Below are 16,688 nucleotides of genomic sequence, written 5' to 3'. Positions count from 1 at the left end.
CGGGCACCATCAGCTTTCCATCTCCCTCCCTGTAACTCCTCCCACCTCTACTGTGAATGCCACGTGGGCATTCTCTTTGTTCACTGGTGTATCCCAAGTGCCTGCCTCAGAGTTGGCATTTAGTAGCTATTTGTTGAACCTGTGAAGGAAGGAAAGAAGGAAGGAAGGGAGGAAGGAAAAATTGGTAAGGGAGCAAGAATATCAATGTGGAGGCAGGCTGACTAGGGCCTAAGTTAAGACCCTTGATATGAGGCTTTTATATTAGTTTTTCTATCTTAAAAATGTGAATACATTTAAATACTTTTTAAGCATTAAATGTTAAAAACTCTGTGAAGTATGAATTTTTGCATTTCTGGCCAGAAACTCATCCTTAAACACACACACACACACACACACAACCACACCACAAGTCTGAGCGTCTGACCCAGTAGAACTTGGCAGCAAAGAAAAAAATAAGGGCTGTGGAAGGTGCACTGCTTGGAAAAGAACAGCGGTCGCATCCCTGCTAGAGGGCACTGCAGCTTTGCTGTGCCTCTGAAGTGATGACTTGAAGATTTTTAACCAACAGAAGGTCTCTTCTTGGTTACCCGGCTGGAAATCTGACTTCTTCGGGATCCACAATTCTAGAGGCTTCCGGTTGCCCTTGCAGGGTTCCTGAGTAGAAGGGACCCTTCTCCCCCCTGCTCCGAGGGCGAAAGGGTGAAATTGGCACTGTAGTATTCACACAGAGAACCGGGACTTAGAAATACATTGTGATTCACATAGCAAAGCTGAGTGGTTCCATTTAAGTAAGAAGGGGAAGGTAAAGTGAGCTATAGTTGCAAATGTAGGTTCAAAATCATTATAAAGCAAACTGAAACTTTTCTAAGGAATATAAAACAAGACACTGGAAATGGAGAGACCTATTGTCAACGGTTCCATAATGCTGGTGAGAGAATACATTGTTTTAGTCCTTTGGGAAGTTAACAAACAACTTGCAGGGGATCAAGTATAGTATGAGGGCAGGCCCACTGGGGCAGGCCAAGTACTTCTGATTAAGAGTCTAAAATTGACACCCCTTTTGACCTAAAAATTCTATTTCTAGAGGTTCATCCAGTAGAACTACTTGCACAGTACTAAAAAAAAAAGTAGCTATAATAATGTTTACCTCAGAATTAGAAAAACACAAGTTGGAGTTCATATTTTTATATCATAATACATCCATGTGATGAAATATTAAAGTCCTTTAAAATAATGCTGTAACTCATTTTATGTCCATAGATGGAAAATTTCACAAAATAGTGTATATTACATTGCTCTCTTCTTAAGGTGTATATGTGTGCCTGTGTGTATCTGTGTGTATAAATCACAGGTAGAAAAAAGACCCTAGTATGGAATTAACTAAAATATTACCACTCTAGATCATCTTTAGATGGTAGAATTATATTTAGCCTTTTAGAATCATGAAATTGTCTCTAAAATAGAAAACTGTGAGCTTTGGAGGGGGACATATGATAGTGAAATAATTTGGGGGAGTCTGTACTAATCAATTTTCTCCCCTTTGCTTATTTAGATTTATTAAGACATCGAATGTCAAAGAGAGAGTCAACTGCTGCATTTTGTCTGCATTGCTCTTTCAGGTAACTCTGATTGTGGGAGCTTTCCTGTAGTAGCACAGCTATTCAGGATGTCAGCCACACAAGGGTGCAGTCATTTGTAAAATCCATAAAACGCACAATCTCTCATTCAATATCATAAGCCCATCTTTCTGTAGCTGGTTGAACCAGCTGTGAGACCTTCACTTGTAATTCAGCAGAGTCAGTTTTCTCCGTTAAGACGTCCAACGGGGAAGTTCCATCTCGTGCTGTTAGTAAAATCACATTGCTGGTGAGCAATGAAGCAGGTCTGCTTCGCTTGACTCTCAAATGGTTGACTTAGGTAACTTCATCTCTAAAGAAAGCGTCCCTGTTTGGATGACGTACAACGTGCCATGTAGTGAAGAAGGGAAGGGAAGAAATAAGTTGAAGAGTACAGCAAGGGAGGGAGCGTTTACCTGAAGTGCAAGACATTTTGAGATTCTGGGATTTAGCCATGGGCCTTCCAGTCTACTGAAGGTTCTGTTTATTTGGAAGGAGGGACACCCTTGTTCTGAATCAGAGGAGTCTGGTTAACTTAAGAAATTTGGAGAGAGAAGTTCTCCGGAAAAGGCTTCTCTGGATATGAGGCCAGACATTTCTCTTTTTCTTGTGTTCCATCTACCTCGTGCCTGTGCTTCAAAAGGAGGAGGCAGACTAGACAAGAATGCAGAGGAAATAATGTCAGGTTCTGATTCCTGATCTTCTTTCTACTCTGATATTTCTTATTCTTGAGGACAATTCTATTGATGCTTTAAGAAATACGTGATTAAAATTTTTTTTATATAATGTGATAAAGATTCTTTAGCAATAATGTTCCTAAATTTAAAATTACGTAGTAGAGTTTATTTCCAAAGTCAATTAATTTTTAATTCTCATTTTAAAGTAAGTTGGTAAACGTAAGCATTTTAATAACTACATATTATTTTAAAGTAGGATCCCTTGTAACTTTCATAGATAATCTGATAGAAATGATTTTCTGATAAACACAATAATTCTAGAATGCATTTGTCATTAAGAAGTGTTAATTATTAAAAAAAAGAAGTGTTAATTATTTAATATAATATTTAAAAAAAGAACCACTTCCACACGTAAATTTTTATTCTGTGTATTCAACTTGTCTCTGCGGCATCTAGCACATATACAGATACATGAATTAAATAGATCATAGATCATTTTTGTTTTACATAATGCATTTTAAAAGTTCAGCATTCATTGTCTAAGTCTGATTCAGCCTTCTTCAGAAAGAAATTGTCCCCCATCTGTAATATGTATAGCCTTATATATTAAAAAGAAAGGAGCCTTAAGCTCACAGTGGTCAAGCACTTAGTTGCTGACACAAAGGTGGGCAGTTCTAACTCAGCAGGTGTTCTGCAGGAGAAAGCTGTGACTCGTTGCTGTACCGCGTTCAGTCTTAGGAGCACTATGGGGTAGTTCCACTCTGTCCTGCGGGGCCTAGAGGAGTTGGAATCAATGTGATGGCAACGGGGTTGGGTGATTTTATTGGAAAGAGCATAGAGTTTTGAGTTAAATAAACATGATTTTAAATATTTTTTTTCTGCTATCATTAGCTGTGTGCTCTTGAGTAAATTAATTTATACACCCAGTTGTATCATGTATGACATTAAGTTCTTACATTCTAGGAGTTGGTAAAATAAGGATTAAATAAGGCCATGTTTATAAGGAACCTACTAACAGTACCCAACACAAAATTGATCCTTGACAAGTGAGCATTCTTTCTGAAAATAGAGATAACAGAATACTACTTTTCTTGTGAAAATGGTTTAAACATTCAACTACAATTGCATTCAAAAGGCCTACCTTGAATGATGAAAACAATTTACACATATAAAGATGGCAGCGATAAAACAGTAGCCATAGAGTTGATGCCAACTCCTGGGGACCTGATGTGTGTCAGACAGTTGACTCCACAGGTTCTTCAGAAGTAGATCGCCAGGCCTTTCTTCCTACCTGCCCCTGGGTAGACTTGAACCTCCAAACTTTTGGTCGGCAGCCAAAGGCGTTAAATTAACCATTTGTAGGTGTGCTAGGCCCTTCAGGAAGGAAACCTTGTACTTGATATTTTGGTCCGTTGATGCGAATGCGACTTGCCTCACTGTTTTTCATTTTCAGGGTTTGCTGAGAACAACCCTTCCACATCTGAAAGCCGAGCATTGTTATGCTCAATATGAAATCACTCAGCTTCTTCCAGGCATTGAGCTCTTCGCAGATAGATTCAGGGCTGACATTTGCTCTGTGGTTGCCAGTCTTTACTACATTATACGGGAACTTCACTTTGCCAAGCAGAATATAACTGTAAGTAATTTTTAGAATCACCTATGTTTAATTCCTTGTGGTATGTTTGCCCCACTTATCTGAGACTTTAAAGTTTATGACCTTTTTTTTTAACTTAAGTTTTAAACCTTAATAATTAAGATTCTGTACTAAGAAATAGAATTTAGTAATCGATTTTCTTGTTTAGACATCATTGTTTGATTATATTTGGGGTAAAAAATGTTTATTTGATTTTGCTCTCTTTTTTCACGCTGTTATTTTAGCTTCCCAGCCCCACATTGGGTGAAATTAATTAGAATGTGTGACTTAGCTCAAATGGAGGAATTTAGTGCATGTGCAATTCACTGCCCTAAGTCATTTAGTTCATAATCACTTAGGTGTTTTATTGTTTGTTAATGCTCAGATAAATTTATTTTTATATCTCTTGTCATTTCCCTGTGGAGGAAATTAATAACAAATTCTAACTGTGAAATAAAAGATTTGCATTTCTTTGTGCCCTAGGCAAGGCAAACCTTATAATACAAGTATCTTTCCTCTTGGGTAAAAAAAATTACAATATATGCGTATCATCATTTGAAGGAGGTTATGCTTTAAAAATAAATTAGTGTGTTGTCAAAATTCTTAGTTGTATAATATTTTTATCCTCTATCCCGTGTCTCCTATATTTCTCCTTTATGCTCTCACTTCTATTTTTTAAAAAACCGTGCTATTCTATACTTGGATTCTTTATTTGTTCTATTTTTCTTCTTTATATAATTTTCATAGCTACTTTCTTTTTCAGCCCACATATGTTTCTGTCCTCTTAGTATATCTGTTCTTCTAACTTCAAAATGCCTCTTTACTTTGAAAACATTTGCTGCCTCTAATATAAATTTATTAATTATATGAATGTGTGTCAAAGTAAAGAGGGTGACAAATACTTTTGACACTTCTCGGGTTTGTCAAGAAATTGTTTGTTAGAAAAAAAATAATACAATGATTTTTCTCTCATTGCTAAGGGGATTCATTTTTGACTTTAGAAAGTGGTTTTATCCCCAAGGGAACCTTTCTTTAGCTGCCTTGTCATATTCATTTATAATACATATCACTGTATTGGAAAGAAAATTAGAGGTTTTTCCCCTTCCAGAGCTTAAGAAATTGGGAAAGTTTTTCTGAATAATTGAGCAATTGGCAGCAATAAAAATAGTATGTTTTTATTTCTCACTAAAGAAAAGCTAAATCTCAAAGGTAATTGCCAACTCATTGTTTTGCACTGCATTAGTTGTAGGAAGGGCACTGTATTTTGTTTCGGCACCTAATTGTGGAAAAATATTGTGTTAGTTTGAAATCATATAAGACTCATTCTAATCTTTTAAAAATGTTGTTGCTATTAGCAGCTGCCAGTTGGCTGACAATTAGAGATTCCCTAGCTGAACTTGAAAAGACATAAAAAGATTCCATTCTGTGTTATATTAACCTTCTTCTGAAGAAGCCGGGGGACGAAGAAGACCCCTGACACATATAAAACTTGTTATGGGACCCAGAGCTATGGAATGATGGCAACATTTTCTAAACACTGGAAATCCCAAGACCCCTTCTTGCTCCATCTCCTTTTTGGTAGAACAGGATATAGTTTCAAGAACTAAACTTCAAGTTTGAGTTGAGATCAGATTCTACATAGAGATGTTTTGGCAAAACTGTCTACTCAGCACCTTTCTCTGGACAGCAGGTAGAGCAGGTAAACTACAAAGAGCTTCAGGTTCTCACCTAATTACATGACACTTTCAGAAGAGTGGCGCCTTGAGACTGTTACAGTTTCCACTGTGTCCCTTCTAACTCATGACAGCCCCAAATGTGTCAGAATAGAAATTTATTCCAGAGGATTTTCAATGGCAGCTTGTCAGGCCTGTTTTCTGAGCTCTTTCTTGGTAGGTAGGTGGTTGTTCATTGGGAGCTGCTCAAGGGACATGGCTACTAGTGCCTTTAACGGTTGTGTTTATTTGGTAAACCATTTCCTATACTTTTACTACACCACTCCATGATTTATATGTACACATTGGAATTTTCCCCTTAAGGAGGATAGCCAAATCGATTTTCATGCTTTTTAAAAAATTTCTTACAAGGTGCAAAACCTAGGGACTTGGGTACTAAGCACACCTGTTTACGACTGTATGTCTCTGAGAACCTATTACAATTCTGAAAATAACTATGAAGCATATGCTAGGTAGATCAATTTACTTATAACAATTGGTACACCTGTATGGTATTTGACAGGATATTTGTCTTTCTTTGATTATTACATTATTAACATGATAAAATGTAAGCTGAAACCAAGATTTCCCACCCCCATTAGGTTCTGCCTCTCCTAGCGTTGTACCAATACTTTGTGTCCAGAGTTTGCCAAGATGTTGTCAGAAGCATAGAAGCAAGACTCCTCAAGGTATCTTACAAGCTTTTAAGATATTTGATATTAAAAAATGTAAGAATTTTGTCATACATCAGTTGAGTTTTACCAATTATGAGAGCCATAGCCATAAGGGTAAGCTGATAATAACGTAGTGTATAAACCATTGTTATAATAAAATAGAAAGGTGGTTACAAAGGTGGTTAATCATTTTATGTTGGCCTACAGAACATGAGGAACATTTCTACCTAGAGACGAGCTTACCTAACACCAGTCTGTTTGGTAAATAATGCTCCTGAGGGACTGAGTTAGGAAATAATGCTTCCAAGGGACTGAGTTAGGACTGTAAAATTACTATTAAGAATCTTTATGTGTTTCATAGAATACAAGTAGTTATCATTGAATTAAAAAGACAAAGAATCATTATATAGCCACCATTTGCACCAGATACTGGCTGAGGTTCTCTGCCTTGAGGAGTCATGTGCAATTGGCTTGAACCTTCTTATCTGGTGTGGGGGCCCCATGTGCCTCTCATTCTCTCTGTCCACTTTCCTAGTCATCTATGATCGCAAACTCGCATTTTTCTTGATCTCAGTTTGTTCATGGATCATTTCAATGCCAGAAAATGTTCCTGTTTTTAATCTTATCAACTCTAATACGGAATGCAGTCCTCTTTCATCTCTCTCTCTCTTACACACACACACACACACACACATTAGTTATATATAAACACATAAAACATATTTATCAGACATGTATTTATGTCGTTGACTTTATTGAAAATTAGAAAGATAAGAAAATTTAATGTGCAGCAAGACAAACAGTTTAAAATAGAGTATTTGATATCCCTGAGCTTAAAGTGCTTCTTGGCCCATATGCCAAGCTTTAGCTTCTCATCTTATGGCTTAATCAGCTGTGTGTTAGTAAATGTTTCACCGGCTTCCCCTAACAACCACCACTACCACTACGATTGGTAGCATTTGCCATTTCCATGGTGTAAATACTTCCATCATAGCTGTTTTCAAACTACCAAGTTGACATCACTGTACATGATCGTGAACAGGCTATGGACAGTTGGTTCTCGCAGTTGAATGAGTGGGCTGCAGTACACAACCGACCTACCTCTTTTCCCTTTGGGTGAAGTACCCTCTGCCCCTTCCCCAAATCCCTCCCATTTTATAACTCTAGAAAATTAGAGTTCCCTGTGAACTGCTTTGTCCACCCAGACTCTGTCCTTGGGCCTGTGTTTTCTGACCTGAATAGTTCATTGAGTTAGTTATATTTCTAGATAAAGTTACTAAGTTTCTTAGTAGAAATTTTGGAAATGACTAATAAGATAACGTACTTTAATCTGAAGTAAACAGATCATTCGTTATTGGCCATGAGGATTGCTGGATCACTATCTCTCATTTAATGTGCTCGTAAAGGCTCTCTTGCTTTTGAATTCGAACAATACTTAAAAAAAAACATAGCACATAACTTCTCTCTTATCCTTTTTTTTTTAGCGGCTTTCTATCTCTGACTGCAAAATTCCCAAAGGCAGGACTTGTATCATATTCATCTTTTAATGTCTGTTGATAGTAATAATATTGATGCTCAATGGTTAATTATTGAGTGCATTTGAAATCTATCAACGTTTATTAAAAGTGACTACTCCTCACACTTTCCTTAGTGCTTAGTGGGAATTCAAGTAGAAAATATTAATTAATATTTGTTGATTTAATTCTAAAACAACTTATAGAGTAGCTTATATGTAAAAGGGTTGTGTTAGTTGCTTGAAATACAAAGAAATGTAATACATGACCTTATAAAGAAGTGAACATCTGAAAAAGAAACAGGGTATGTGCATAACAATACATTATGCACTTGCCACTTATTAATTTTCAAATGCACATGATGAATGCTGGGTCTCCAGGAGAACAAAGGAGGAAGGAACAAATGGGTACTTAGGTCTCACTAACTACGTACAATTTCATCTTGGGAAGCCTCCATCTAACTGAGTAGGGCAAAGGAAGAAGAGAAAATACTCATAAAGATGACAATGTGAAAGATAAAGAGTTAAGAAAGTAGTGGCTTGTTTGGAGGAACAAGTCAATGGAATGCCATGGAGTGGAAGTTTAATTTGGCAGTTTTCAAAGATAACATGAGGATACCAGGGGCCTAGGATATGAAGGACCTTTAACCTTAAACTTAAGAGACACAATATGGACATCAGGCAATGATAGAAATTAGGAGATTATGGAAATGGATTTGGACCACAGACAGCCTAGTCTACCATCCAATGGTAAGAAGCTTAGTCATTTGGTCTCCTTTGGTGTACTGACAGCTAATAGTATGATAGCAGGGCAACCAGAAAGGCATTGAAAGATGACTTTTTTCTTCCTGTTTAATTGGACTGTCAGTACCTGGAGGTTGATTCCTCCCCAAAGAGGAGCTTTAAAAGCCAGGGAAGTGCTGTGATCTCTGCTCCGTACCCTTGAATTGGGAGGAGCCATTAATTATAGAACTTTGGGCAGGAGAATTACATGATCATTATATCTGATAGCAGTGTTGGGAGTAGAGTGAGACAGAAGTGGGATCCTACAGGCATAATAGGAGTGGGAAACTGGACCAGGGTTTTGACAGAATCGATGATAAAGGGCAAGTGATGGATTGTACAGAAGCAGGAGTGACAACCACAAGAGCAGAGTTTGTCTGACTTTTATGAAGTAAACCAGGGTCAGTGAGTGGGAAGTGAGAAAAATCACAGGCAGGAAATACAAGCAGCGAAGCTCTCTGACAAGTCAAGCAGCAATAGATCACACTGTTAAGTTTCTGTAGGCCAGAGATGTCTGTCAGGGAAAGTTTGAAGCTCTTTTTACAATCAATTGGTCTGGTTTCCCTTTGGAACTGCCAACATCTTGAAAGGTTTAGTACTCTCAGCATATCAAATGCTCCAAGGGAGAGTCCTGACAGTTCTGTTTCTGCGTGAGTGAAGAGTTGCTTAATGGGTTAGTCTTTCTGCCATCTAGCGTGTTTGTGCTCACTGTGTTGGCCACTAGTGAACATTTATGTCCTTTGTTATTATCATGGAATTGGCAAATGGTCAGATTGATAAAATATACTCAAACCAGGGGATTACCTTGACCATTAGATGTAATTCATTTAGAACTACCTTGTAATCACGTTCAGATGAGACTAAAGACTGTTTCCTCGTTGAGATAATGAGCCATCTAGGGCATCTAGGCATGTGAAAGAGTCCTTATGTTTCCAGGGTGATCATCTTGAAGGTGTGTAGTCCTGGAGAGATTAGCGCCCAAGGTGTTTTAGCACCATGCAACCAAAGTATACAACTCAAGTGACACATATGTTTTCCTTTCCATCAAAAATCTTCTCCTGACCTTTGGTGCTTATTTTTACATATTTTATCCCCTGACTTACCTTCTTTTTGGATTCTTTAAAGTGTATGCATCCTTGAGATTACTAAAATACAGCTAAAAGTAAAAGAGTAAGATGGGTAAATATGTCAAAGATTTTCTCTTCTTTTGGTTTAAAAATTACCCTTAAATTTATATTTGTACTTGGAAACCAAAATAGAAGCAATCCATATTTGTGCCTATTCCAAAGAAACATGACCCAACAGAGTGTGGACCTTATCACATAGTAACATTAATGATCAACACATCACCACACATGGATGGATTGTTATGAGTTGTAAGAGCCCCCAATACAATGATCTTTAATAAAAAAATATAAAAACATTAACATCACTTGAAAATGAAATTTTGCTGGAGATAATTAAAAAACAATTGCAGTAGTTCCTTGAAAGGGATCTACAAGAAATTCAAGGCAGCTTCAGGAGATGACATGGCATGAGAGATATGATTGCTGCCATCAGGTGGGTTTTAGCTCAAACCAAAGAATACCACAAAGATGTTTTATTAACTGTGGAACAGGCATTTGGCTGCAAACTACTGATAACACTGTTAAAAATGGAAATTCCAGAATGCTTCATTGTGCTCATGTAGAATCTATATATGGACCAAGAGGAACTAATCATTTGAACAGAACGAAGGAATGCTGCCCAATTTGAAATCAAGCAAACTGTGCTTCGTGGTTCTATCCTTTCACTATACTTATTCAATCTGAGAGAATATTCCAAGAAGCTGGACAATATGAAGAAAACAAAGTATCAGGACTGAGGGAAGACTTATTAATAACCAGAAATATGCAATGACACACCCTTGCTTGCTGAAAGTGGGGAGGACTTGAATTACTTGCGAATGGAAATCTAAGCTCATAGATTTCCGTATGCGCCACAACTCAATTGAAAGAAAACCCAAATCCTCACAACTGGATCAATAGACAACATCATGATACATGGAGAAAAGATCGAAGGTGTTAAGAATTTAACTTTATTTGGATCCACAGTGAATACTTATGAAATAGCACTGAAGAAGTCAAAAGACATATTGCGTCGTGCAAATCTGTGGAAAGACTATGGAGAAAGTCAATATCATTGTTCAGGACTAGGCCCGGAGCTGACTGTGGAAAAGACCATCAAGTGCTCCTCTCTAAGGACACGTTAAAGCTGGAGAATATTGAAACAAGTTCATGAGAGCCAAAATACAACCTTGAGTATATCTCACCTAAATTTAGAGATTCTTAAGAATAGAGTGAACACCTTGAATACTAATGACAACAGATCAGATAAGTTGTGGGGTGGGGGACTTCAAGAACATCATACGTGACAAAAAAAAATTCATTAAAAACACAGGAAAGAAAGAAAAAATCAAAGTGGGTGTCAGAAGAAACTCTAAAATTTACTCTTGAATGTAGAACAGGTAAATTGAATGGAAGAAATCCCACCAAAGAGAAGAACAGATTTCAACTGGAGGTTCAAGAAGACAAAGTAAATGATTGTTGCCAAGTGAGCAGACTTGGAGGTCGTAGAGATAAAGGATACAGTACTGGAAGTGCTCACTTGTCTCTGCACAGACGTTTGTTATCCGATCAACCAACCGGAATAGATCCATAGATGTGCCAACTCCAAAGACGGTGGGGATTGTCTGGTAATATTATTAATATCACACATGTCAAATTTTGCTCATAAAAACTTGAAAAATGGTTGCAGTAGTACATTGACCATGAACTGCCATAACTTCAAGCCAGATTCAGAAGAGGACTGGATTAGGGCTATCATTGCTGACTTCAGATGCATCTTGGCTGGAAACCGAGAATACCAGGAAAACAAGTTTACTTGTATTTTATTGACTATGCAAAAGCATTTGACTGTGTGGATTATAAAACATTATGGTTAGCCTTGAGAAGAATGGGCATTCCAGAATATTTCACTGTGTTCATGCAAAACCTGTGCATAGACCAATGGCAGTCTTTTGAACAGAACAAGAAAAGACTGAGTGGCTTAAAATCAGAAAAGGTGTCAATCAGAGTTGAATCTTCTCATCATCTGTATTCAATCTCTAGGATGAGCAAATAATCTAAGAATCTGGACTATATGAAGGCGATGGGAGGCAAGTTCATTCTCCTGTGAGATGCAGCTGACACAAGTTTGGTTACTGAAAGTAAAGAGGCCTGAAGGTACTTCCTGATAAAGATCAAGCACTACACCCTTCAGTACAGGTTATACTTCAATGTAAAAACAAACTGTAAAACCCACAATCCTCACAGCTGAACCAATAAACAACATAATGATAAATGGAGAAAGGATGAATTGATTTCATTTTACTTGGATCCACAATTAACGCTCACAGAAGCAGCAGTCACAAAATCTATCCATGTATTTTGACTGGACACACCTGCCACCAAACACCTCCTAAACGTGTCCCGAAGCAAAGTGTCACGGTGCCGAGGAAGGTGCAACAGGCTGAAGTCGCAGTATTTTCATTTGTCTCATCGGCATGGGAAACGTGCACAATGAATATGGAAATCTGGAATATCCATGCCTTGAAGGACTGTGTTGGCAAAGAGTATTGCCTCCACCATAGACTGCCAAAAGGAAAAAGCAGACGTGTCTTGGAAAAGGTACCGTGGTGTGCCCTCAGGTATTTTGGTCATACTATCAGGAGGGACTAGTCCGGAAGAGGGGCCTGATGTTGGGTACAGTGAAAGACCAGTGACAGAGGAAGCCCCTCAACGAGAAGACTGACAGTGGTTGCACAGTGGATGCCAACATTGCCAGGAACTGAGGATGGTGCAAAGAGAGGGCAGCACTTCCATTTTTTGTACAGAAGATTTCTCAATGACTTGTAACCTAACAACAACCAAAACACATGTTGAATAACTGAATTTGAACGGAACATTTTCTTTTCACACCATAAAATCTTCATTAAAATCCCTGATGGATTACATTAAAAATACAACTGTATAGCTATTTCTCAATGAATGTGAAGTATATGTCTATAAAATTAGCTCAATGAATGTGAAGTGTATGTCTATAAAAGTAAATATCCATTAATTTTGAAAAGAAAATTAATAGTTGATATGCTGATACATTATGGAGTGAGTCTATGGATTTATTTAACTCTTGAGTGTCAGAGAATATCATGCATGGTGTTTTCTTTGTTTTTAAACTGTAGTTAACCATGAGAATTAAAAAAAAATCTTGAACTGTTTTTCATGTCTATCATATATTTCTATGTGTGCAGTTAATGAAATAAGAAACAAATGTTGTCCATCATTATACAATAGTGGACTGCTGTTTATTGGTTTCTTGGTCTCCATGAACTGTACTTTTACACACAAAGTGTACTTTCATCTGTCTAAATTTAGTAAGCTTTGAGGTATAATGCATTTGCAACATTAAGTAGCAATGATGGATCTCAAATTTTGATGATTTTCCTTTAAAATTTTTATTTTATAAGTGAAGCAAATTACTTACTTTAAGATCTCATCGACTTTTCTTTTCCTTTAAAGGTGGAAGTACTTACAGAATTAGGATTATTTTCTGAAGCCTTTTATGAAATGACCCAGATTTTGCAAGGGAAAAGCATTCCCTCCACAGTCCCTGCTGGCCACAAACCGACGGGAAAAGCAAAGGTAATTCTGCCTATTTGCATCAGAGTCATTTATTTCCTTTTGAAGGCCAATTTCCTAAAATTAGAAAACATTTCCACAAAGGTGTGTTTATAAGATATCCCAGTGTGTGATATCCCAAACCTCTTCATTAAGACTGGCTATAGCTCACATCACATTTTCATTTGTTAGGACCTGCCTGGAAATGGCCATGAATTTGAGGTAGAAAGGTGTCACAGAGCTTGTGTTAGGCAGGGTTCTCTAGAAAAAACAAAGCCAGGACACTTATGATAATAAATATATATATGGATAGGTTTATACAGCAAGAAGGAATATAATGGCAGATTAGTCCACCCAGAAGTACAGAAGGCTCAGTTCAACTCACTTTTGTGGAAGCAGTTAATATAGTAAAGGTCCTTCAACTCACTAGGGCTGCCAGTCCAAGGTCAAGGAAGCAGAAAGTGGACTCTTGATCAGGCAAGACTGGCAGAGTCGGCCACAGGCAGCAGGCAGCAGGGTGGGGCACCGATAGTCAGAAGTGCAGGGAGCTTAGGGATCTCGAGCTCAAGCAATGTACACAGGGTGACAAGATTCACCAGCCTCGAGAGATGTATGCAGCATGGAGAAGCAGGTCTTGAAGGAGCCTCAAGCTCTAGCAACATGAGCCACAGGTTGGCTCAGCCAACAAATAGTACAGCATACAATCGAGGCAAAGAACTAGCTCAAGCAGCAGCACGCTGGTCCGATCACCAGGGAGGAAGAGAGATGGGGATACCAGCTACAGAAATTATTTATTTCGTTTGCCTTCCAATCAAGCTGCAACCTGATTAAACTCTGCCCACATGTTCTTATGGAGGCCTAGTTGGTACAACGAAACTATCAACAGAACAAGAATACAGTTTTAGAATGGAGGTTTGTAACTGAATTCTGGCTTAAGGATGCTGCACCATGCTCTTTCATGTCCTTGCAGTGGGCAGTTTCATTAGACACATTTATCACCTATTTCTTAGATTTTTAGTCTAATTTTATAATCTTTGGTTGATGTTTTTCATCAAAATTGTTTCTTTTAGCTTATTTAGACCTTTTTTGATTTATATACTTCATACCAAAGAGTTAAGAATGCATTGTGCAGTATTTTTATCAAATATTCTAAACAGGAATCCCAATTAAGTGGGAGAAAAATGCAGAACAAATTTCAAACGCTGATGAACTTCAGGCTTCTTGGAGCCAGGGAGGCTGGATGAGCCTCTGGAACTATTTGTCCTGGGGTCATCGTTACTTAATTTTGATTTTTTAAAAAGGAACAATTTTATTGACATAATTTACATATCATATAATTAAGTGGATTAAATATATTAAAAAGAATTGTTCAATCATCACTACCATCAATTTTAGAATGTTTTCTTTTTTCTTGTACTCATTTTTTAAATTAATCATTTTATTGGGGGCTCTTACAAATCTTATGACACTCCATCATTTAATTGCATTAAGCCATCATTTAATTGTATTAAGCACACTTGTACTATGTTGCCATTAACATTACCAAAACATTTTCTTTCTGCTTGAGCCCTGGGATCAGCTCCTCTTTTTTCCCCTCCCTCCCCCACTTTCCCACCCTAGTGAATACTTGATCAATGATATATTATTGTTGTTAGTTCATGTTTTACACTGTCCATTGTCTCCCTTTACTCACATTTCTGTTATTCGTCCCCCTGGGGGGGTGCTATATATCCAACCTTGTGATGGGTTCCCCCTTCCTCCTCCTCCCTACCTCCAGCCCCACCATCCCCCTACCCTCATGATATCTCTACTTCCACTACTCTTATCCTCATTATTATTAGCTTCCCCCTTTCCCCTAACCTCCCCTGCTGTAACTCTTAAGAAATGATTAATCCAGGTACTGTCTCTATCCTGGATTTCATATCAAGAAAGCCACACAAAAAGAAAAGCAAAATCCACCAACCAAAATAAAACAGAGAATAACCTCAATCCAAAAGTAAGCCCCAGGTCCTACATACTAAATTATGGGTTGTGTTAGTCTGGGTTGACCAGAGAAACAAATTTATTGAACACCTATATGTGTGTAAGGAAGAGGTTTATATACAAGAGCAATTGTATAACTGAGAAAACATCCCAGCCCAGTTCAGATCAGGTCCATAAGTCTGATATTAGCCCATATGTCCGATACTAGCCCATAAGCTGCTCTTTAGACTCATGCAGCACACACAATGATGCTGCATGCAGGAAGATCACAGGCCAGTAGGTAGAAGGTCTTGTGGCTCCAGTGGCAGTGGAAGCATCTCAACGCTGCTGTAGGTCTCTGTGAGTCTCCACATGTCCTCTCTAGCTATCTGAGTGTCTCAACAGTGGGAAAGGGAAGGCATGGAGAGTGGGTCTGGCCTCCTGAGAGCTCTCTATCTCCTTGTGCCTCCAAATGAGGTCATAATGCTGCAACCTGATTGACAGGCTAGACTCCACCCCTTTGCTTACTTTTCAGGAGGTTATGTAACTGCCACATGGGTCCAAATGGAGAACAAATGATAAGATGTTAAACTTGAACCTAATTACATCTGCATTAGCCCACTTTCCAGTGCACTCTCTCTGATTAGCAGGGGTATTCACATCCCAGGTTAATGGTCAGAGGGGATTTACTAGAGGCTCAATCCACGTGGGAACACTGCAAATGGATTTTGGGCTTTCACTGTCATTCATAGCCTGCTGCAAACTGAGTGCTCAGAATTTAAGTTCTGATAGAGTTTCCTCCTTCGGTCTTGGATTTTATTATTTACAACCCTTGCGTCACAGGCTGGTGTGCTCCTTTTGTGTGTACTTAGCTGACACTTCACTTAAATGGCTGCTTGTTTTAAGATACACCTTCAAGTTCCCAGGTGCTGCTCTTTCTGTTAGCTGGGCACTATCTGATTTCTTCACTACACTCTGTGATAGCACCCATATCGTCAATGTGAGATCATCTTTAAATCTTAAGCCAACAATGGCCCTTAAAATCTTCTTAGAACCAATCATTTAGCTTAATTAGTTAAAAAAAATGTCTGCCTTGATTATTGTGCTTTTTAAAGAACTTTCTCTATTGGGATCAAATTGACAAACAGCAACTGGAAAGATTAGATAGGAGCCTTAAAAGCTGTGAATTGTATACTTTATTGTTTATATTCTCAGCAACAACCACACAATAAATAAGATCTAAAAAGACTATGGAAAAAAGAAATGTCCTATTCAACTTACTTTTGCTTTTGTCAGGGTACAACTTTGCCTCATCCTTTTTTTTTACTTTAGCAGATAGTTTTACCTGGATTGCATAATCTGGATGTGTAAATTAGATGATTGAAGCATCATCCTTGAAAATAATTATCACAGCTGTATTT

At 37.9% G+C, this 16,688-nt stretch overlaps 1 protein-coding gene across 1 annotated transcript in view; it reads left to right on the top strand.

The window, feature by feature from the left end:
- Positions 1-16,688, top strand: part of CFAP54 (cilia and flagella associated protein 54) — a 390,102-nt gene that overhangs the window by 192,416 nt on the left and 180,998 nt on the right. Inside the window, exons 41-44 of the mRNA XM_030886291.2 lie at positions 1,553-1,619; positions 3,747-3,929; positions 6,241-6,327; positions 13,207-13,329. Of these exons, the coding sequence (XP_030742151.1) occupies positions 1,553-1,619; positions 3,747-3,929; positions 6,241-6,327; positions 13,207-13,329 (460 nt within the window). The remainder of the gene's footprint in view (positions 1-1,552; positions 1,620-3,746; positions 3,930-6,240; positions 6,328-13,206; positions 13,330-16,688) is intronic.

The sequence above is a fragment of the Echinops telfairi genome, unplaced genomic scaffold, assembly GCF_000313985.2.
Source record: "Echinops telfairi isolate 266 unplaced genomic scaffold, ASM31398v2 ScPeMD7_2;HRSCAF=8, whole genome shotgun sequence".
Classification (NCBI taxonomy): domain Eukaryota; kingdom Metazoa; phylum Chordata; class Mammalia; order Afrosoricida; family Tenrecidae; genus Echinops; species Echinops telfairi.
The sequence above is the reverse complement of the archived record's forward strand: the minus strand, read 5'-3'. Positions and strand labels throughout refer to the sequence as shown.